The sequence below is a fragment of the Halichoeres trimaculatus genome, unplaced genomic scaffold, assembly GCF_033239565.1.
Source record: "Halichoeres trimaculatus isolate MK-OKI-2021-1 unplaced genomic scaffold, fHalTri1.1 fHalTri1_scaffold_2, whole genome shotgun sequence".
NCBI classification, from domain to species: Eukaryota; Metazoa; Chordata; class Actinopteri; order Labriformes; family Labridae; genus Halichoeres; species Halichoeres trimaculatus.
Genome location: NW_027437180.1, coordinates 3,537,905 through 3,561,780, shown reverse-complemented (window position 1 = coordinate 3,561,780; position 23,876 = coordinate 3,537,905). Strand labels below are relative to the sequence as shown.

Below are 23,876 nucleotides of genomic sequence, written 5' to 3'. Positions count from 1 at the left end.
TTTACATGGAAACAGCGTTTTAGCCGACCTAATGGTGCGGCCACACCAAACGCGAATTTGCGGCGCGATTACATACAAAGTCTATGCAAAGACGCGTTTAGCCGCCGATTCGCGCGTTTGGCGCGGCGAGTTTGGAGCGTTCACGCGTTTGGGCGGTAGACGCGAATTCGCTCGAGTTCAAAATATTCCCCCACGACGTCATTGTTTTGATGACGTTGGGGGGCAACTGCCGCCTGCTCCGGCTCCAACTCCGCCGGAGGATGGAGGAGAAAACAATCTGTGCGGTGTGTCATCATCGAGAGTTATACGATACGACGTGTGTACTCTACAGAGACCAGAAAAAAAGGAGCAGGCTTGGTTGAAAGTCTCTGAGGAGGCAGGTTTTGAATGTAAGTTCTGTAAACATTCTTTTCCAGCTGGATCTGCCTGCACGGGCTATCACTGAGTCCGACTGTGTTTTCCTCAGCGGAGTTTTAAGCCTGATAGAGAGGAGGAAGGAGCGGGGCAGGGGCAGAGCCAGGGAAAAGATGGAAGTTCTCTGTGCTCCTCTCTTTCCTCCACCCCTTCATTATCCCCAGGGAGACCTCCGGGACCATGGGTCGGGGGTTGGGGTAGTCGGGGGTAGGCTACGGGGGGTCGGAGGTTCGGGGGATCGGGGATGAGATCGCAGGGAACAGCCAAGCAGGGCTGGTGGATTACCAGGGAGAGGCAGAGGCATTGATTGTGATCTCCAAAGCTTTCACACACTCTCCTGTCATGCTTTGGAAACCACAGCTCATTGTTTTTCAGATGCTCTTTTGGACTTTCGGTCTTTAAATGAACGAGCTCTCTACTCCGCATGCGCAGTACCGCGCATTCGCGTGTTCGCGCCTCAGCTTGTCAAAAAAGTCCAGCGGCGAGACTCGGGCGTTCACGCGGCGCGTGACAGGCCATTCGCGCGAGTAAATTCGCGTGTTCGCGTTTGGTGTGGCCGCGGCATTAAAAGCAAAGTTTTGAAAACAGCCTCCAGAGTAGATTTTTTCTGAAACGATGCATCCACTGTTGCCATGTAAACAACAAGCTGGCATTCTCAGTGGAAATGCTGACTTCTCGGTTTGCTTTGCGCGAGCGCATACAACAGTACAACAGTACGGTGGTTGCGATCGTCGTGGTCTAACACGTTGTTCTTGTGCTGCTCAATCTGCTGCATCTGCTGACTGTCTTTAATAATATGAGCATCTGTTGCTTCTGGTCAAGACAGGCATAGCGCCACTTCCAGGCCTGGCATGCCCACTACAGCGTTTTTAGTCCCTCAGTTGTCCGAGTAAATGCAGATTTTTTTTGCTGCGTTTTTGCATTTTGGGGTGAAACGTTGTCGAGTAAACAGGGCCTCTGAGAGTAGAATGGATCTCAGAGACTGCAGCTCTGAGTCGGCTCCACCTGCTGTGATTCCTCAGTCAGTCACTACTGGATGAAGCTCTCTTCCTCTTCCTTTCCTTTCCTTTCCTTTCCTTTCCTTTCCTTTCCTTTCCTTTCCTTTCCCCCCTCCTCCTCCTCCTCCTCCTCTTCCTTATCCTCCTCTCAGTCACATGCTGCAGTCACACACAAGCTGCTGCTTCACCCACTCTGGATCATCATCATCTCATAAAGATCACCTCCACCTGAGGAGAGAAAGAGACAGAGAGCAGTGATCATAATTGAGTGTTTACACCACAGACTGGAGGAAACTGGACCAAGCCAACGTGAACTATTCTCCACTGTCAACATGGACTCTCAAGTTCAGCATCTGACCACTGCCATGATGTTTTTTGGAGCCTGAGGGGGGGCATGTGGACAGAGGGTGGAGCTGGGAGTGAGGGCTTTACAGAGGCTAACTTCTCAAAGCTAAAGTCAAGACCTGCTGCTTAATCCAACATCTGGTTTTCAGCCATTTCCCCTGCTGCTTCAGAGAAGACAAAGGCTCAACATGTTTGTATTTCATGTAAAAATGGACATTTTAATCCACAGCTTCATGTGCAGTTTGTCTTTTACAGCCTCTAGTGGACAGGTGAGGAAGTGTCTTCATGTTTGAAGTCCAGTCTAAATAGCAGCAGGGACTTCAGCTCCGTTCAGCTCTCATGTTTACGTGTTGGGGTGAACACACTGAGGTGGAAGCTCACAGACCCGCAGAGACTTTGGGCATCAAGTGTTGACTCAGACTGCAGAAACAGAGAGAATCACTGCTCACTGTGAGCGTGTGTGAGGATGGGTTCACTTCTGTTAGGCTTCAGAGCTCTTACAAGCAACAATCTGACACCTGAAGACAGAATCAAACTTTTTACAGCAGACTGTTCCTCTGAGAAACAGACTGTGGCTCAGGACTCAGCTCTGAGGACCAGCTCACATCACATCAGTCACACAAAGAAGTCCAGTCAGTTCAACATTTATTGGAAAAAGAAGAAAGAGGTGAGGCCAGAGAAGAGATGAGGCTAGAGAAGAGAAAAGATGAAAAACTGTGGCTCCAACAGAGACTCTGACAGTAAGCAGCAGAAAAACTCAAGCAACAGTCGACTCAGAGAAGCCGTCTCAACAATGTTCCCTGCAGCCTATCAACCTTCTCTCGCAGCTCCACTGAGAAAAGCAGCTGCTGACAAGTTTGGAGGTTAACAGAATCATAATGTCTTTGCTGTGATACAAAATGAGTTTGTTCCATTACAGCTGAAAGCAGCAAAAACTGAGCACAACACTGAACTGACCTCAGAGTCTGCAGCCTGCAGAGAGGACTCTCCAGAAACCCACACAGCAGCTCCACTCCTGAATCCCTCAGGTTGTTCACTCTCAGGTCCAGATCTCTCAAATGGGATGAGTTGGACTTCAGAGCAGAGGCCAGAGAAGCACAGCTGACCTCTGACAAACTGCAGGAACTCAGTCTGAATCAAATGAAATGAAGATAAACATTCATTTCTTATCCATCAGATGTGTTGATGTTTCAATAAATGTGTAGCTTAACATTAAACATTCCTGATCAAAAGTCTAATTTGCAGTCTCATAAACTTGCGTTTAAAACAAACTGTTTATTGAATCACATTTATTAGAAATTCTTCTTTGGTCCTCAGCTCCCTCAGCTCTGGTTAAAACCAGAGCTGAGGGTGAAGTGTCCTTTTATTGATGGGGGAGGAGAGCAGCTCAGGTGTGTTGGTGAGAGAAGGTACAAACTTAAATATATAAGCAGAATTTATGTGCTTTTTTTATTGAAATATTATAAACTAGTAACTATCTTTTTAGTGAAAGCTAGGTAATATGATGGGTTACGCTCGTTTGATTTAAGACTTACTGTTATTTTGATTTATTGTGGTTTGTTATTGCTGACTGACGTCCCTGGCAGGTAGTTGGCCCAGTTGAAGGGACAAAGCAGAGATAAGCTTCTGATCACCATGGCTACCCAGTGACGTTAAATTTGCTGGCGGCTGTTACAGTCTACATCTTTCCAACTCAAGCCACCATGTTGTTGTTTTTCTACAGGCCATTCTTGTTGCAATGATCTTTACTGTGTTTATAAAGGACTGTTTAAAATATAGGGTTTGTTCCATGAAGACACAACTAAAAACTGTGACTCTTTGGTCTGACTGCTCAAAGAGTCAGTTATGAAGGTGTGGCCTCACATGACCAAAGCTGCTGGTCTGGTCTCTTGTTTGAGGGACAGGTAACTGAACCAGTGACCACTCACTCTGAGATGACTGCTCTTTGTAACAGACTTGTTGAGCCTGAATGCCAGTGATTCCTTTCCTGGTGTGAAAATTGTGCCTGTCTCATGTATGAAGGCGTTTTGTTGTATTTGAGTGGTGTTGAGTACACCGTTAAACTGGTTAAACTGTTGACTGAGTGTTAACTCAAAGGTAGAGCTGACACTCCTTGAAGGAATCATCTCAGTCTAATAGAGGCCTGAATGTAGAGCGCTCTGTTAACTACTATTATCGATGAGGGTTGGTGATTTGGGAGTGTTACATGGTGTGGTCAGGGGCTTTGGGTCTATCACTCCATGTGCTCCAAATCTAGGTCCTTTCTGCACAGACAGAAAAACTGTTCCTCTGTTTCTCAGAGTGCAATCCACTGCTCTTTTTCAAATGTTGAATTGGACGTTTGCTTTGTTTGGTGAGGTGTTCATCATTGTTCATTCTTGGTTAAAAGTATGGTAAGAAAAACAAACGAAGGACTGTGAGGACTGTCTGAACAAAGTCAACTTCTTTTTCAACATGTCAGAGCAACAGGAGGAACAGAGAGTCAGTGAACTGACCTCAGAGTCTGCAGCCTGCAGAGAGGACTCTCCAGAAACCCACACAGCAGATCCACTCCTGAATCCTGCAGCAAGTTCACACTCAGCTCCAGATCTCTGAGATGGGAGGGGTTGGACTTCAGGGCAGAGGCCAAAGAAGCACAGCTGATTTCAGACAACCTGCAGGACCTTAATCTGAATTAAAAATAAATGAAGATAAATATTCATTTGCTGAGGTCACAGAAATATAGCACTCCTATAGATGTCTGTGTCTCCAAAGACATCTCAGTCTCAGGCCTTTCTTTGAGCAGAGAACATTTCCTCCTCTTCATGGGAGATGGATCTTTGCTGGTAGGTGATTGGTCAGTACACAGAGTAGTCTTATAAATGGTGCTGTCATGGAAATTTTACTGCCTTAATGCAGGACTATCCATACACACCAGCTGTCAGCCAGCTGTCTACACTGTAGCACAACATTGATGTTAATAAGAAATACCAAGTGAACTTAACTCACTTTTCACCAGTGTGTTATTTACACTCATTTTGTACGAGTAACTTGTAATTTGATGTTGCTTAAAGGTTAAGTTCAGTTTATACAGTTTTTACATTGTTTATAGAATGAAGTAGAACAAAATACTCACCCAGAAGGCTTTCCTGATCCAAGCAGTGCTTTGGGAGATATTTAGATCCAAAATCGTGCAGCGGACGTCCGTAAAATGGGATCCATCAGGGCATAGACAGCGCTGCTCCTAAAACTGTATTAATCGTCCAAAAACTCGTGTTTTTCACCAATATTCCATCAAAGTCCGCTCCAAGTTAGTCCTCTGCTGCAGTCAGACAGCGCTGTGTGGCTGTAATGACCTCTGAACTGACGAAGCCTTTGTTTAAGCTTGCCCCTCAAAGAAAGGAGTCAGCTCTCCAGAGAGCTCTCTGGAGCTCAGAGGTCATTACAATCACACAGCGCTGTCTGGAGTGACACAGACTTCAGCAGATCATCGATTTCTAACCCGTAGCGGACCATGATGGAATATTGGTGAAAAACACGAGTTTTGGACGTTTAATGCAGTTTTAGGAGCAGCGCTGTCCATGCCCCGATGGATCCCATTATACGGACGTCCGCTGCATGATTTTGGATCTAAAGCCGTGTTTCCACCAAGCAGTCCGGGTCGGTTCGTCCCGGTATGGTGCGCTTTTAGCGGCGTTTCCACTGACTCATCCCAGGACGGATCCCTAAAAACCGAGACGAGCCGTCCCACTTTTTTGGGACCCTTTCGTATGGGTGCCAGACTGAACTGATCCGCTCTCGGGAGGTGGAGCAACACACTGCAGACTGTTGATTGGTCAAAAGAATCGTCACTTACCCCGACAGCGGCTGCATTTCTCCTGGCGGCTCACAGACTTCTCTGAAATGAAGCTTGATTGCACTTTGTAACAGAGAGTTACATGACAATCACAGAGAGGACGAAATGCTGCATGTCTTCCATCCGTGCTCTTTGTTTACTGTGTCGGGTTTTCTTCTTTGCTGGATTTGATAGCGGGGTAAGCTGCTACGGCGTCGCGCTATTGTTTACCAGCTGCGGCTTTCGGCATCCGGCTTACACGCTGCCCACCACGAGAGGGCACAGTTTGCTGTGGAAACACAAACGGGATCAGACTTAACTGTCCCAAACCGTCCCAAACCGTACTGAACCGACCCAGACTGCTTGGTGGAAACGCAGCTTAAATATGTCCCGAAGCACTGCTTGGATCAGGAAAGCCTTCTGGGTGAGTATTTTGTTCTACTTTATTCTACAAACAGTGTAAAAACTGTATAAACCGAACTTATCCTTTAAGTAAAATAGAATAATTAAAAAAAACATATTTTTTTCTGGGTTTGGTTGAAATAGAAAATAAAAATTATCAGCAAGATATTTTTATTCAATCAGTTCACACATGCACATGCAAATAAGCCCTGATCTTCTTGGTGCTCCAACCACTTACAGAGTACATGTGGGCAAGTCCATGTGCAGCAGGAGGACTTTGCAACAGCAGAGGTCACCTTTATCTGGTTTATCTAGATTTTTGGGTTTAGAACACTTTGGTAAATAAATTTGTTACACTTGACAACTCAACACGTGCCTGTTTCATGAGTGCATCAATAGAATCTTCTGGATCCAGATGGGACTATAAGAGGAAACTCTCCACATTCATTTGATTGATCTACAAACACTGGATCTTTTTTCTCACTGGCTTAAGAGTTACACAATCTCCTTTGAATGCAAACTACATTTAGTACATTAAACATCAAAAGATGAACTCAAGAAAACCTCCAATTCAACTTCATCAAAGTGAGGAATGTCTGAACAAAGTCAACTTCTTGTTCAACATGTCAGAGCAACAGGAGGAACAGAGAGTCAGTGAACTGACCTCAGAGTCTGCAGCCTGCAGAGAGGACTCTCCAGAAACCCACACAGCAGATCCACTCCTGAATCCTGCAGCTGGTTGAGGCTCAGGTCCAGATCTCTGAGATGGGAGGGGTTGGACTTCAGAGCAGAGGCCAGAGAAGCACAGCTGATCTCTGACAAATTGCAGGACCTTAATCTGAATCAAAAGTAAATGACGTACCGTCAGAAATCCTATATGAGAATCCAAACAGCAGAAGCCAACATTCATCAGGTTAAAAACTGTGAAATACGACATGTGAAAAAGAGCACTTGTTAACATTTATGCCTGAGTCTTCTTACATTTCTACAGAGATAAGCGTGTGATTGTGCTCTTCACACTATTGTTTCTGCCTGATGTTGCTTCACCTGTGTGGCCTGCTTTTCTGGAGAGGTTAACCCTAACCCTAAATCTAAAAGGAGGTGTTGTCTACCCTGAATGATTTAGATTTCAAACCTGAAAAGGATGACACAGACACATTTTTAAAGACCCTAATAACAAGGTCATTTAAGAGCTGAGACTAGGCCAAAGTTGTTGTTGTTTTTTAAATTTTTTTTTTTTTTTTTGTAACAAACAAGAAGCACGGAGCAACAGCATACTACAGCATATGTATACCTACTCCTTTCCAAACCTCTGTTCATAAAGCTTTCGGACGTCATCAGAAGAGTTGAATGAGAGTATATTATCTCCTTGGGTTACACACATTAAATCCCTTTTTTTTAAACTTGAGCTGTGCTGAGATTTGATCGGCCTCACTGTGGCAGCCTAGTACTCTTCAGATCATGATTCCTAACATAGGGAAGTACTGCCTCCCTCTCTACAAGTGTAGTGAGTTGCTCTTGAAACAACTTAACAGCCTTTAATTTCTTTTATTTCTATCCACCTTTTTGTTTCTTCCTCCTTTTTCAGCAAACTTGTGGAAAGAACATGACTTAGAGACTGGCCAAGCGGCAACGTCCGGTTTTAAAGATATGAGACAATGCTGAAGTGCTAAAATCTGCTGTTTCTCAAGTGTCCGCTTGAGGCTGGCTCCAGAAGTATTTACAGCCTGGTTCAAAAAACACCTCCTGTCTGAATCACCAACTTCACTGTCAGCACACACTGTATGGGGGGTGTTTTTTTCTAACTTGACAGTTTAGAGGATATAAAGATAGTGAGCTTGCACAATCAGAGGCACAGCTCAGCTCAGATGACTGATGGGTGCCCTATAGCTGTACTTGAATCCCATAGCACTTCCAATATGGCCGCAATTCCCAATTTGCTTCAAAAAATCTGTTTCAGAAACAGACGGGTGATGTCTGTTAATTATGCAGTCTATGGGACTGACCAAGGGCTACAGAGAACACACACACACACAAAATGAGTTCTTCCTTCTTCCTCTTACAAATGAAAACTGAACAGCAGTGACACTTCGATGCTGCTTCGATGAGCTCAGATTGGCTCTTTATCAGTTAAAGATTAAACTGCTGATCAACACGACTCTTTATTTTCTCTCCTCCTCTGGACCAATTTGGGGATTTTAACATAATTTCCTATTAGGATCTACAGTGAACATAAATATAAACACATGGCATGTTGATCTACAGACAGAATATGTCTTTTTGTTTGTTTTTGTTGTTTTTACGGAGATCTCCTTCACAGACGTGTTTTAATCTGTTTTAGTAAGCCTGTTTTCTAAGAAGGAATAATTCCCCTCACCTTACAGGTGTAATGTATCATGACACTGGTTGAATGCTATGATTATTACTCAGGTGTGTGTTGGTCTCATGCCAATAACAGGACCCTCTATAAGGAGCCCACATGCTTCAGGGTGACACTGTGTGGTGTGTAGGTTATAAAGGGGCTGCTCACAGACTGTACAGACTAAAGGAATGATGACACACACCACAAACTCTCTGAATGCTCATATGGACCCAGTATAACCAACTCTAAAAACATGAACATATCTTTTGAGACAGCTTTACATTATTGCATTTTGTGCAGCCAAGCAAAGAAAAAGTTCCTGAAACTGATTCAAGATTCAACATCACAAAGTTTAAAGAGATGCTGAACATGTCAAGAGGAATTGTGGGAAAGTAAGAACCAAAGACCTGCAGAAGCCTTTCTGAGGAAGAGTGGAGGCAGAAAATCTGGTGACTTCATCAGTTTCTCTGAAACAAATAAGAAGCTTCAGCAGTCTGAGTTCTTCTCATCAAGTGGATGTTAGTTCTGACTTCATCTACTCTGAACTGAATGTGAGTCTGAGGCAGCCTAGAACCTGCCCAGTCCAACTCTTTAATCCTCCACTTTCCTTACTCCAACAATTTAGCACTCCTGGAAAGTAATGAGCAGAGAGACTTTTTGACTTTCATCTTCAGAAAAACTCCCAAAATGTCAAAAAACAGCTTCAAATGTGCATCAAAAGCTTCAGTCAAAGAACTGACCTCAGAGTCTCCAGTCTGCAGTGTGGACTCTCCAGGCCGGCCGACACAAGCTCCACTCCTGAATCCTTCAGATCATTGCCACTCATGTCCAGCTCTCTGAGATGAGAAGGGTTGGACTTCAGAGCAGAGGCCACAACTTCACAGTGAGTCGCTGCGAGCCAGCAGTCTGAAAGTCTGTAAGAAAGTTTGTTTGAAGGAGAAATGCTCACATGTTTATGTTCTGTAAAGAGGATGGGGTTTTGGAAAGAGACAGTCGTGGGCTGTTTTCTAAACCACCCTCTACACTAGCAGGGCCGACTAGTTTGGCTGAACTTCAGTCTGTTGTAGTCAGTATGCAAAAACTTGCAAAATCTGCCGTATGCCTCAGTATGCAACGGACCAGTCTACCTGGCACACTATTTCCCACAATGCTTGGTGCTAATGCACCCTGCGGGTGGCAGGTTTTGGTCAATTACTGCCATCTACTGGAATGAGCTGTCATTACAACTACAATACAACACTAACGTCAGACGGTCTGTGAGGTAGAAATGAAGTGATGTGATATAAACACTGCTAAACCTTGTCACTTCTAGTTGTAAAAGAGGTGTTTACTTCTACAAATTCATTAAAGCCTTAATGAGCTGCCCACTGACTAAACTGAGCCTGGGCCTCAGTCGGGGGGTGGCCAAGAACCTGATGGTCACTCTGTCAGAGCTCCAGTGGTCGTCTGTGGAGAGAGGACAACCTTCCAGGTGGACAACCATCTCTGCAGAAGTCCATCAAACAGGCCTGCATGGTAGAGTGGCCACACGGAAGGTGGTGAACTGCGTTTTGTGGAGTTAGTCGAGAGACGTTCCAGGAAACATGAGAAACTTGCAAATACTCAGAGCACAAGTGAGTCCACTGGTGTTTACACAGTGCAGGAATACCCTGGCGCCCGGGTCTCCTCTACAGAGCTGTGGCAGCACTCCGTCTTTCACTCTCTCCCATGCACCAGCCGCCACTTCACCTGTGCACTTGTCACTCATGAAGCTCATCAGGAGGCAGTATTAGAGCTCTGCAGAATGAGGAGTTTGGCAGCAGAGTATTCCCACAACAGACGATTCACATGTGCTCTGAGTATTTGCAGGTTCTTAGCATCCTCTTGACTAATTACTCCTGTGCCTCCTTGAGCCTCCTGCACCTCTGCCCCACTTCTGCCACGCTCTCTCACCTACTCTTACCTCACAATGCCCTCAGTCCTGCCCTCACAGATCTCGGTCACCCTCTGGATCTGGATCAGCACATCCTACTTTCATATGTGTTGATAAAAACCCTTCAACTGCTTCCCTGCCACAGTCTGCTTTTTGGTCCGAGCTTTATCAACTGCCAGGCTGTAACACGGGTGCCACTCCTTGGTAAAAGGCTCAAGCCAGCCCACCTTGAGTCTGCCAAAAGGCCCCTGAAGCACTCTCAGACTATGAGAAAATAACTTCTCTGCTCTGATAAAAAAGATTGAACTCTTTGGGGTGAATGCCAGGCGCATTTTCGGAGGGAACCAAGCACCGTTCATCACCTGGACAATACAATCCCTACAGTGAAGCATGGTGGTGTCAGCATCATGCTGTGGGGATGTTTTTCAGCAGCAGGAACTTGGAGACCAGTCAGGATTGAGGGAAAGATGAACGCAGCAATGTACAGAGACATTGTGGATAAAAACCTGCTCCAGAGCACTTTCCTCTTTCAGCAGGACAACAACCCTGAGACCACAGCCAAGATATCAAAGGAGAGGCTTCAGGACGGCTTTGTAAAGGTCCTTGAGGGGCCCAGCTAAAGCCCAGACCTGAATCTGATCCAACACCTCTGGAGCAATCTGAAAATTGTTGTGCACCAACACTCCTCATCTAGCCCGCTGAGAGGTGCTGCAAAGAATAACAGTCCAAACTACCAAAAGAGAGGTGAGCCAAGCTTCACTCGTCACTGCTTCCAAAGGCGCATCAATTAAGTACTGAGCAAAGGCTGTGAATACTAACATACATGTGATGTTGTAGTTTTTGATTTTTCATAAACTTGCAAAAATTAACAAAAAACAAAACAAAACTACAACAACAAAACAACTCTCAACACGTTGTCATTATGGAGTGTTGTGGTTAGAGTCATGATGATAAAAGAGGACTTTATTCCATTGTAGGATAAGGCTGTGACACAACATGTGGAAAAAGTGAAGCGCTGTTGTTTTACAGATGCACTGATTTATAATGTGGATCAGAGATAAACTTACTGAGCCTTCCTGCAGTTCCTCACCGCTGGAATCAGTCTCTGTCGTCCCTGAAGTGACGTGTTGTACTTTTTCAGATCTAACTCATCCAGAACCTCTCCTGACATCTGCAGCATGTAGGCCAGAGCAGAGCACTGGATCTCAGAGAGTTCCTTCTCTGATCTGGTCTCAGACTTCAGGAACTCTAGGATCTCCTGATAGACTGAGAGGTCCTTCATCTCCGTCAGACAGTGGAAGATGTTGATGTTTCTGTCGGGACAGATCTGATAACTGTTCATCTTCTTCAGGTTTTTACTGACACTGTGGATCATCTTTGGACTGTTGTCTGTGTTACCCAGCAGACCTCCTAAAAGTCTCTGGTTTGACTCCAGAGACAGTCCATGAAGGAAGCGAACAAACAGGTCCAGGTGACCGTTTTTACTGCTCAGGGACTTTTTCATGGCTTTTTTCAGGAAGACGTTCAGACAAAAGTCACCATCTTCTTCTTCTTCTTCTTCTTCTTCTTCTTCTTCTTCTTCTTCTTCTTCTCCTTCTTCTTCTGTGTCTTCATGATAACGGTGTCGTTCTCCCAGAAAGTCGTCCAGTGCTGCTGTGTCTCTGTGTGTGAAACAGTGGAACATGTAGACTGCAGCCAGAAACTCCTGGACGCTCAGATGAACGAAGCAGTAGACTGTTTTCTGGAAGATCACACTCTCTCTTTTGAAGATCTCGGTACAAACTCCTGAGTACACTGAGGCCTCTGGGACATCCAGACCACAGCGCTCCAGGTCTTCTTGGTAGAACAGGATGTTTCCTTCCTCCAGCTGTTCAAACGCCAGCCTGCCCAGCTTCAGGAGAACTTCTCCGTCAGCCTCCATCAGCTCCTGAGGACTGGTCTGATGAGTCTCAGCGTACTTCTTCTTCTTCCTGTGAGTCTGAACCAGCAGGAAGTGTGAGTACATGTCAGTCAGGGTTTTAGGCAGCTCTCCTCTCTGCTCTGTGCTCATCATGTGCTCCAGAACTGTAGCAGTGATCCAGCAGAAGACCGGGATCAGACACATGATGTGGAGGCTCCTGGAGGTCTTGATGTGTGAGATGATTCTGCTGGACACATCTTCATCCCTGAACCTCCTCCTGAAGTACTCCTCCTTCTGGGTGTCAGTGAAGCCCCGTACTTCTGTCAGCCTGTCCACACATGAAGGAGGGATCTGATTGGCTGCTGCAGGTCGAGAAGTGATCCACACCAGAGCTGAGGGAAGCAGGTTCCCCTGGATCAGGTTTGTTAACAGCACGTTTACAGAGCACTCCTGTGTGACGTCAGACACACGCTGAGTGCTGTGAAAATCCAGAGACAGTCTGCTTTCATCCAGGCCATCAAAGATGAACAACAGTTTACAGACGACCAGCGTCTCTGCTCTCAGCTTCTCTAATGTTGGATGGAAAACATGGAGCAGCTTGAGGAGACTGTAGTGCTCCTCTTTGATCAGGTTCAGCTCCCTGAATGAAAGCAGGACCACCAGACTGAGGTCCTGGTTCCCCAAGCCCTCTGCCCAGTCCAGAGTGAACTTCAGCACCGAGAAAGTTTTTCCAATCCCAGCCACGCCATTAGTCAGGACCACTCTGAGGACTTTCTGCTGCTCAGGTAAGGCTTTAAAGATGTCCTGGACCTTGATGGGAGTGTCCTGGAGGATCTTCGTCTTGGAGGCTGTCTCCAGCTGGATCACCTCATGATGAGTATTCACCTCTTCACCTGGTCCCTCTGTGATGTAGAGCTCAGTGTAGATCCTGTTAAGGAGGGTTCCACTTCCTGTTTCATCACTTCCTTCTGTCACACATTCACATCTCCTCCTCAGACTGATCTTGTGTTCCCTGAAAAGCTGCTGCAGAGCAGCTGGCTCTAAAAAGACAAACCAGAGTGAGACAAACAAAGAGAATGTAAAAAAGATTCAGTCATTTCACTAAGCTCATCGATATGAAAAGATGTGCACAGAGTTCTCACAGCTGTTCTCGTTCATGTGTGCAAACTAAACTACATGAAGCTCAATTTACCACAGCTGTCCCTCAGAGCCAGAAGATTTTCAAGACCACTGGCCCAACACTGAAGCCCCTGGCCCAGAAATAGTACTGTAGAATCATAAAATATTGCTTAAGAACTGCATGGATTAATTATATATATATATATATATATATATATATATATATATATATATATATATAAACGCTCTATTCTAGCTCTCAAACTACACTTACTAACCGGCTTCATTTCTCTCTACCTCTGTTCCTATGGGGTTGATCTCCAGATCAAATAAGTCCTTTTTTCCCCTGATGCACCCCTGCATGTCGTAAGCTATGTGGATTTGGCCAGCTAAACGGAAAACATGTAGGGGCGTGTTATTTAAATTGGGATTGTTTCCCACCACTACATTTATCAACACCCGATCAGGCGTACAGTGTGATTGGCCCTGGTACAAATATTTCATAACTCATATAAATCTTCTGTAAAACACATCATCGATTGCTTTGTGAGAGAACAGTTCAATAAAGGTGATCCTTTTAGTATGATGATGATGATGAAGATGATGATGATGATGTGTGACTATGAACACAGTGATGTCCCAGCAGTCCAAACCCTGACAATGAACAGGAATACAGAGCTTGAAAAATGCACAGACAGGTGTGCTGGCTTACTTAGTCCAGAGCTGCTCTGACAGACTGTCTGAGGTCCAGCTCCTTTTCTGGATCTGCTTCTAGACTGGGGACAGAAGGAGTGTCCTGGTGAACCAGACTGGTCCCAGTGTGAGGTGAGGCACCGTCTGCAGAACCAGTGTCCACTGCTGGGAGAGACTGGATCCTTCAGGACGTCCTGACACACAGCCCAGTAGGACGGCTGCTCCTCCACAGAAACACGGCTCCTCTTCCTCCCCCTGTGAACACAGGTCCTGATATTTTCAGGATTTGTTGACTAAAGTAAGAAAACATCAAGATTAAACAAACAGGATCCAGATGATGGGAGGGTCAGAGAGAGAAGCTGAAGTTTGGTTCTTACTCTGATGAATTCAGCCTTCAGTCTATGATGTCTGTTTGATTTGAAGCCTCCTAGTTTTATGAACCAAATCCTGCTTTTCCTGCTTGACTGTTCAGGGACAGGACATCCTGTCATTTGTTATTAACATAAACATCACATTAAGTGTCCGCAGCAGCTTCACAGTCAAAGTCTTCATTTTCACAGAGCTGAACTCTCTCAATACGTTAATGCAGCTTCAGAAATCAGACTATGAGCTTAGTCAGCACATTCAGACTATTTAAATGCATATATACAGTTTAGTCAGATCCAGACCGGACGGAGCATAGCTTGAATGACACACCTGAATAATGTATTTGCAATCAGACTGTAGCTGGATTCAACAGGACTCAGCAGGTCTTGGTACACCTCAGTGTTTGGCTGGAAGAGGAAGTAGATGTCCATGATAAATAGGTTTGCTGAGCTTATTCAGTACATGGCTCTAACAAACAAACACTATGGCACATCCACATGTAAAAACATCAAGAGCTACAGCTGCGCCCATCTCTACCATCATCGTACAAATGCTGTTTCCTCTTTGGCTGAACTGAGACTGGTTCAATACACCCACAGCTTCACTTGTCACAAAAGAACACAGCGCCACCTATCGAAGTGGAGTGAGATGTTTTGGCCAGAAATCCGATTCTCTTCTCATCTTCAGAAAGATTTCAAGGGTTTTCGGTAGAGCTGCATGACTTGCCCAAAATTTTGTGACTATCTTAGTTAATGTTGAAATTGAGATCGTAATGAATAATAATAAGTCCACATGCTTTGTTTTAGAGGAAAATGCAGAGATTGTCAGCTACAAAATATCCGCTTTTTTAATTGAAAACAAAAAGTAATAACTTATATATTTTGAATTTGAAGATACAGCTAAAAAAGATGCACGATAATGTTTTCAGTGCAACACAGTGAGTTAACACAGTTTAGTTAAATATTACTTCAAACGATTTTTTTAAACGGTTTTGTTTCAGTTCAGTTTTTTTTTTTTTTTTTTTTGTCAAGGCTGTCGCCTGTTAATCCTGTATTTTTAACACAAACGAATGAGTCAGAATGAATGCTATTTATTGGAGTGTGAGCATGTGGGCATGTCTACTTACATAAGTTAGTACCCTGGTCGAGGGCACCAGAGTATAAAATCTTGACACGGCCCTGCTTGTCAGTGCATACCTTGTTGCAAGTATAAAGTGTTGCTTTGCTCATCAATGGATGGATTGACACTCAACAGTTGGTGGAATAGAGGGAGTTACAGTGAAAGACATGGTCAGTCGCCCATTGGTGTCCCGTCACCCTTCCCAAAGTGAATATTCACATCATGATCTATAGGTAAAAGAGGAAGTTTTTGCACTACAGTCAGGTGTTATGAGAAAAAAAAAACTGATGATGATATTTCTTCACCATCTACAGTGATAAGAGGTCTAGTTTATATCAAACTATTTTTGGTGTTGATTCAGACCATAAGGAACAGGTCTCTGTCAGGGTGCTTCTGTCAAAGAGGCACAAAAACTATCTTTATGACTTTCTAGTTTTAGTTGTTTTGTTAGTTTACTATTACTGTCGTAATCACACTGCACACACACACACTCTCTCTCACACACACACAGAGTCAGTGCAGCAGACAGGTGACAGAGAGTTTTGAACGATCATGTACACACAGGTGCACATTTAGCCATTTATATCACAAATCACAGCCTTTTGTGCACTTACAAGTGTGCACTTTCTCAAATTGCACTGCGATTTGATTAATCGTGCGGCTCTAGTTTTAGGTATCTCTCCTTGAGATGTGATCACAGCTCTCTGACTAAAAGACGAGTGTCTTGGCCGGCTCAAAGCCAGAGACAAAAACTGTGAGGAGACACGGAGCACACGTTGAAATTCAATGTTTATTTACAAAAAAAGATTCATATGTTAATCAGTAAGTCAGTGGTGTAATCCGTGCATGCACGAGTGAGATGTTGTCTAACAAAATAAAAACGGCTCTAGGTGGGGGGAAGCAGCCTGCCAACAGAACTTCTCCCCCGTGGTTAAATGACTCCAGCGTGCTCTATAGGAAATAGGAACACCGGGCCCAGGTGTTCCGGATCCCCTCCAACCCCTCTAGCCACACCCACCTGCACCTGAAAGCAGAAAGGGACAGCCAGCAAAACAGCCAGTGGATGGGGTCGTCACAACGAGAGACCTCTTCACTCAGAGGAAGATGGGACAAAGGTTTTCTCAGGGTTCCTTCAGACTTTTTGAAACCAGATTAAAGTCTTTTAAGACCCAAGCAAAGGAAAATTCATATATTTTTCTGAACCACAGGGTAAACTGTGGTTTGTACAGGTGTGTCATGATAATCAGCACATCCAAAGTTCAAAAACTGTTTCACAAGTTTTCTCCTCTGTTGTTTGCCCTTGTCAACCATTTACCAGGGGCTAAAGCCATAAAAAATATGTCCAATACAGACAGTAACCTTTTAAGTTCAGGCTTCACTTTAAAAGCATCCTTTAAAGGGGCAGTGAGGAGTTTGAAAGTGATCTTGAAAAAGATTCCCTTCTAGATATATGCTTGATCATAATCCACACTTTAAAATGAGATTATCAGTGTTACAATAGCTGGTTACAGGTTATGTTAAATTGCTACTTCTTAGTTCCAGGACGGGTTGACCAGGATTGGATTGATTTACGGCAGGTCTAGGTCTCTGTGACAACACTAGAGACAAAGTTTGGCAGAGATAAAACACAGAAGGTCTGTGTTTTTCTCTGCTGAAAATGATTCTGTGATTAATTTTGTAGTGATGGTGGACACTGGAGCCTAACTGTCAGACAGAAAAAGGACAGAAGAGCAGAACAAAGAATAACAGGAGAGAGATAGAGCACAAGCTAAAGGCTAAAACATGAGCTAAACTGTTTGTGCTAAAGTTGATTCCAACCCACAGTCAGCAGTTCTTCTGCAGTGGTCTGTTCAAACTTGAGAGTCTATCAATAAAATGTAGAGTGAGGTTAGCTCTGCTTGGTAGATGACTGGCAGGCCATAACCAGGATTCACTAACGTTACACATTACAGACATGTCTCAGTGGCTGCCAGCTGCGCTAAATATGGACAGCTGCTAAACTACATACAATCTGACAGTGTTTACTTGTTGTCACGTTAGGTGACTGATATGTCGGAGCACTGAGCTGCTGATAGCGCTACATATAGCCAGCTGCTACAATGTTTGTAAACTTGGAAGTGAGTGCAGCGGGGGAATGACTGGTGAAACTTGAGAGGTGGGTGAAACTCTTATGATTGGTCACATTTGTGAAGATGTTGCAGTGATTGGAAAAAAATGCAAGATCGCCCTGAGTCCATGGGGACTGGTTGAATTTTTTAATTGTTGCGATCACAAAATCGCAACTTCCCAAGGGGGGACTGCTATGAGGAAGAGCTAAAAGCTGCAGTTCATCAAAGATCCACTTGAGGCAGGCTGCAGAAAGACCAGAAGTCATAGACATCCCGCCACCAAAAAAAGAGACCTTTACAACATTAAAAAACACATTTACAGCCTGGTTTCAAAAAACAACTTGGGTCTATCAGCACACGCTGTAAGGGGGTGAAGTTTTTTTTCTGACTCAGCGGTTTAAACATTATTAGGATTGTTTGATTGTCCAATCAGCTCCCCTGACTGATGGGTGCCATGTAGCTGTTAGAAAGGAAGCTCACAGCCTGTGTCTGATCCAGTTTGTCTGCATCGGCAGACTGGCTTCATTTCACAGTATCAGGAACAGACGATGACGTCCTGGAAAATATGTCCCTGTTGTATACAATCTATGGTCAAGACACAGAAACATGCAGCTCTTTGTAAGACTCTTACCTTGGGTGTGAAGATCCAGGTTCAGTTCTGAAGTTTAAAGGTAACTCTTTGGACAGGTCACTCTTCAGGGACACACAGCTGGGTCCAGGTTCAGTTCTGAAGTTTAAAGGTAACTCTTTGGACAGGTCACTCTTCAGAGACACACAGCTGGGTCCAGGTTCAGTTCTGAAGTTTAAAGGTAACTCTTTGGACAGGTCACTCTCCAGGGACACACAGCTGGGTCCTGGTTCAGTTTTGAAGTTTAAAGGTAACTCTTTGGACAGGTCACTCTTCAGGGACACACAGCTGGGTCCAGGTTCAGTTCTGAAGTTTAAAGGTAACTCTTTGGACAGGTCACTCTTCAGGGACACCCAGCTGGGTCCAGGAGACACTCCTCTGTCCTCTTCCTCAGAACTCACACTCATCTTCTGGTCAGAAGTCAGTCTGAGAAGATTCAGTACATTTACATGCAGATTAAGAAATCGGACTGGGAGCTAAGTCACACTGAGAACAGACTATTAAGATACATGTAGGCAGAAGATACATCCCAGAAGAGTGTGGCAAAAACAGCAGGATTGAAGTCTTTTGGTTGAGCTTCTGTACTATGCTTTTTGGACACAAAAAATGTGAAGAGTCTGTACTGTTTTATATAGAAATCTTCTGTTAGGCAGGCACCCTGCACACAGACAGCACACACATGTATTCACATCATTAATAACATATCTTTAAAATTGGTATCATAAACAATCACTTGCTGACATAATTAGCAAAAACCAATTGTACACATACAGTACTCCCAATTGTCCAAATAGATGTAAGAAGTTCAAATATTAAGGATTTTTTTTCTACTATGCACAATTTTTTTTAAATAATTATATCTGCTTAAAGAAATATAAAAAATATGCAGCAGAAATAATTCAATAAAGTAAATTTTACAGTAAGAATGAAATGTATGTATGTATATATATATATATATATATATATATATATATATATATATATATATATATATATATATATATATATATATATATATATATATATTTATATATATATATATTTTTTTTTTTTACACACATACTGATTACAGTTTGATATATTGCAAACAACAAACGGTTATTTATGTAAGGAACGAACCAGGAAACATAAATTTAAACCAGAAATACAACAACAGATTATTAGTTAAGACACACAACCAGGGGTAAAGTGCCAGTCAAGGAATCCATTATTAACCATAGTTATATAAAAAATGGATACTTTGTTATGGAGCAGCGAAACAAAATCTTGTTTAAGTCCAACTTCAGGTTTGGTAAGGGCGTCGTAGTGCCAAAAAAATAAAAAAGAACACGAAGAAGACCAACTTTCGGTTTGCTTTTTCCACAATGTGCTGCAGATATGGCAGAGCCCAGTCCTTGCAGACATGGACATATATACATAGACGCCTCATTACATACTGAACCGTGTAGGGCGTCGCCGCCATATTGGATGGGTCTCCTCTCTGCATTCCAGCAGCAGACACAAACAGATTGAGCGCAGAGTGATTAATTATACCCGTATTTTGTGCCGCCTACGGTTGCTGTAACCTGCGCAATATTGAGAGCAGATCATGTGGGATTACCTTTCACAAGTAAGACTTCACAATAATTTTGTTTTATTGACCATTTATCATTTTATGTCATTATAACTTACGGTATTGGACTATCGACAAAATGCCAACAGTAGGAGCTGGTACTCTCTCACTTTATCTCAAGCATTTTTCTTCTTCTTCACATTTTTAAGATTTCCAAGTGACTCTGGCTTGAGGAGGTTCCCTTTACAGCGTCTCTCCATACAACCGCTGCCACACCATGACAACCCCTCCCTGCCCCTACCATCATATCACCTGCCGCTAATGATGTTGTTCTTCCTCCTCAGCTTGTCAATACTCCACCCTATGTGTATTTTTATTACTCTTTAAAACGTTCTTTTTTGTTTTATTTACTATGATATATTTACATTTGCAGTCACTATAATTAAACTGCAGCTGCTAGTGTTTAATGACTTTTCTCCCTTTTATAACAAATTATTAATGTTAAGTATTATCTATTTTTTTTTTATCTTTGTTCTCATAAGCATCCATACTACAGTTACATTTAATGTCATTATTATTGTGATGTTGCCATCGTTATTATTAATTTTACTATGATTAAGTAGTAATTAAAAGAAATACTTATTATTATTATTATATTAGAAAATATGTGTGAAGTTGGCATTGTGAATATATATGTAAATATAAGTATATATGTATGACCACAAAAATGTTGTTGCTCATACGTTTTGTCTGTCCGTCTCACTGTCCTGTCTCATTGCACGACAAAAAATAGCACAAAAACAAGTATTTTAATTTTAAAGAATGTATTAAAATGTGTGACCGCGCCCTGTATTATTAGTACATCTCTTTTGTTTGTAACAAACGTATCCGTGTGAAATAGGGCAAAAAAAACGCTGAGTTATGCTCATAATAGTTGTGCATTCTACACCTTTCTCAGTATAATAAACGCACTGGGGCGGCGTGTGAGACCCATCCAAGATGGCGGCCGGCAGCTACGTCAGCTCCAATAGGCAGCGCCAGTCAATGAGGCGTCTACGTATATAATGTCTATGCAGATGTAGATGGGTACTCATGGCCAAAATAGTAGGCACTGCTGGTGTAGGGGGCGGTTTGAAAAACAGCCTAACTCTCTCTCTCTCACACACACACACACTCACACACACACACACACAGCAAAAAGCTGGCATAACTCGTGCCGCTGAGTGAAGCTTTCTTTACAGTTTCTTTACAGAGAGAAAACCTGAACCTTTCGAAATGATACAAATGTAGGAGAAACACTCACCACGCTCCACCTTCCTCTCAGTATGGAGACTGAAGAAAACACTTTCACTTTCGGTGCTTTCCTTTCTCAGAAATCACATGACTTCCTCCTCCCTCCTCGTCTCCCTGTGTGTGTGTGTGTGTGTGTGTGTGTGTGTGTGTGTGTGTGTGTGTGTGTGTGTGTGTGTGTGTGTGTGTGTGTGAGAGAGAGAGAGAGAGAGAGAGTGAGATGGGGGTGTTAAAGGTTAAAGGTCAGTTAATATATTATCGGATCTCTACGGTCTCTCTAGGTTAAACATTAAACTTAGGGTCGCTGAGTTCGCAATTCTTCTCTGTAACGTCTCTCGGTCCGTGAGGTGCTGAGGTTATGATCCAACAGTTTTTCTGAATAAATATTTGGTGAACTAGAAACATCACTATTTCTTATGTTATTGTGCTATCATTCATGTAGGCCTATTTATTCATTCCATTGATGCCACACTAGTTTTGTTCTGTTGACGCAGAACAACTGGTGCATTTTTTTTTAACTCTAAACAGGTGTTATTTACAGGCTGAAGTCCTTCATTTCCACAGTGTCGACTCTCACACACAAAGAGCTACAGGACAAGACAAAACAAAATTAACCATCAGCAGTAACCAAAGCAAAACGAAAACGCACAATACGAACACAAGACAAGTTAAGAATTACAAATATCTAAGTAAAGTGTGCACTTAATTAACTGTAAAACGACAAATTTAAAACAACAAACTAAACTAGTTCCGCCGTCACCAGACACAAAGCTAATGAAAGGCCACACACTGCTGGCAAAATGAGCTTTTAAAACCACAAAAGCAATGTACCGTTACTACCTTTGCTCCCAGTTTTGCGGGACGCTATCCTGGCGATCTAATCACTTCAAACATTGCCAGCAACACCTGACCGATTTAATCACAGTTCCTGCCCACACAGAACTCGGCCTTCAAAATAAAAGCACCTCAGTGTTTTATCAATACGGAAACACAAACACCAAGGAATAGAAAACACCACGAACCCAAAACATCTAAGCACCTTCAAATACCAAAATGACTGATACCCGATCATTTGTACGGGGATTTAGGAGTTTGAAACAGCATTTTAAACCCCTTCAGACCCTGCGTCCATTTGAATGGACATGACATATTTGTTGCTCTAAACCATTAAAAACACTGATTGAGTCATGTCAGTATTTCTGGTTGCTAATTGGATCCCGATTGTCCAATCAGAATCAAATTATGACTTTGAACATGCTCCAAAAAAGTAACACACATCTGACAAGACAAGCATGGCTGAGGACTTAAGAGAGGGAAGAGTACGTCCCCATTTTCAATTAAAAATATAAATTTATGTTCATGCAAGTGAAACAAAATTGCTCTGAGACTAACTGTTAAAAGTGACAGTATTTCAAGTTGTTCTGACTGCAACTCTTGATTATTTAACAGGGATTTTTTCAAAGTTTGGTGTCCATTGCAATGGACAACAGGACTTAGTTGATGTGTCAGTATGCAAAGAAACAATATACCTGCAAGCTTTTCAAAGGTAAAGTTTCTTATCACAGTGTTGTTAATCTTGTTTACAAAATGTTAAATGCAAATATTTTTGTACATAATGCTCTTATAGAGTATAAAGTCGAAGACTTCCTTGAACATCTCGTAAATGGAGTTATCTGAACTCCACTCCTTGAATTCAGGACATGAGGCAGATGAGACCAGTGAAATACATGGTGAGTTTAGAAATGAAGTCTTTCTAATTCAAAGTATGAGTGGTAGACCCAGTATGTCTCCAGGGCCATAGCATGTCCACAGACCACCTCAACGACAGGTTCAGGATTAAAGGCCTCTACCTGAAGTGCAGTATGACATTGTTGACCACAAGCCAAATTATGATGACAAGAAAGAGGCCACCAGATGAAAGATGCCAGACTGCACAGGAGAAACACACGTCTTTTGTGATAAGTGCACCATCCACCTGTGCTTTGTGCCACACCGCAACTGCTTCAAGGCTGTTCATCAAAAATGAGAATATATGAAAACATCCACAAGCTTGATGTCTTCTCCAGGGAACGCTCCAGTTCCATTTAAAGTAAATGCTTGATCAGTTCATATAACCTACAAAAAATATGGTAATGTAGTGGAAGTGATAGTTTACTGGAGGCAGAACTGAGTTCTTAGATTATCTTATCTACAATCATACATCAAATTCATGTTCAGATCAGGTCGTGGCATCTACCTCTCTTCCCGCAGGTCCTGGTTTTCCTGGTGGTTAGCTCACAGATGTTCACTACCAATGCTGGAATACATCTCCCAAGATTATTTGCATGTTCAGAGATGCAGACAGTCTCAAAAATAACAATCAATCAATCTTTTGTTATCATTTTCATAAGTATAAAAATGAAATTGTGTTCAGCGCTTTCATACACTGCATAGCAGGAGATAGCTATAGCCTAATAAAGTGCAAAAAATTGTGCAGTAAAGTACAAAAATGGTGCAAGACCCTTCTCTAAAATCCTTAAGTAGTAGTATATAGTCAGACATCCAATTTTTTAGGTCATACCTGATTAATAAAAAAAAAAACAGTAAAAATATGAGTTGTCAAAAAAGAAAAAAAAATCACTTTGTTTCTATGTTAGAGAGGACTTAAAATCAGTTGGACAATTTTTTTTTTTTGACCAGCAGAAAAAATGCGGGTCTGAAGGCGTTGAATTGCTTGAAAAACAAGACCTTTACTTAGAGTTTAATATAATAAAGGATTTTTCAATTGTTTCACAACACTGTTTACAGCTGGAGTAAATAGTAACAGCAGAGTAAGCCGTTATTATATATATTTTTATTGATGCTACCCACAAAC

At 42.9% G+C, this 23,876-nt stretch overlaps 1 protein-coding gene across 3 annotated transcripts; it reads right to left on the bottom strand.

The window, feature by feature from the left end:
• Nucleotides 1-483: 483 nt before the first annotated feature.
• Nucleotides 484-21,910, bottom strand: LOC141805768 (protein NLRC3-like). Of its 3 annotated transcripts, none has more exons than XM_074690960.1 (10): nucleotides 21,863-21,910; nucleotides 21,036-21,139; nucleotides 18,184-18,606; nucleotides 13,979-14,214; nucleotides 11,315-13,187; nucleotides 9,076-9,249; nucleotides 6,638-6,811; nucleotides 4,253-4,426; nucleotides 2,715-2,888; nucleotides 484-1,640 (listed from the first exon to the last, which is right to left on the bottom strand). In XM_074690960.1, the coding sequence occupies exons 3-10, from the start codon at nucleotides 18,585-18,587 to the stop codon at nucleotides 1,631-1,633; spliced, it is 3,219 nt and encodes a 1,072-aa protein (XP_074547061.1). In that variant the 5' UTR covers nucleotides 18,588-18,606; nucleotides 21,036-21,139; nucleotides 21,863-21,910; the 3' UTR covers nucleotides 484-1,630. The 3 variants fall into 3 exon arrangements, with proteins under 3 accessions (XP_074547061.1, XP_074547067.1, XP_074547075.1); XM_074690966.1 differs by having other exon boundaries at nucleotides 4,253-4,348; XM_074690974.1 differs by lacking the exons at nucleotides 484-1,640; nucleotides 2,715-2,888; nucleotides 4,253-4,426 and adding an exon at nucleotides 5,631-5,860.
• Between the last annotated feature and the right edge of the window lie 1,966 nt (nucleotides 21,911-23,876).

Coding starts and splice junctions, on each gene's coding strand:
- LOC141805768 (XM_074690960.1), bottom strand. CDS start 18,587: ATGAGTGTGAGTTCTGAGGAAGAGGACAGAGGAGTGTCTCCTGGACCC. Junction 4,427..6,637: donor TGCAGGCTGCAGACTCTGAG/GTCAGTTCACTG, acceptor TTTTTAATTCAG/ATTAAGGTCCTGCAGGTTGT. Junction 2,889..4,252: donor TGCAGGCTGCAGACTCTGAG/GTCAGTTCACTG, acceptor CATTTGATTCAG/ACTGAGTTCCTGCAGTTTGT.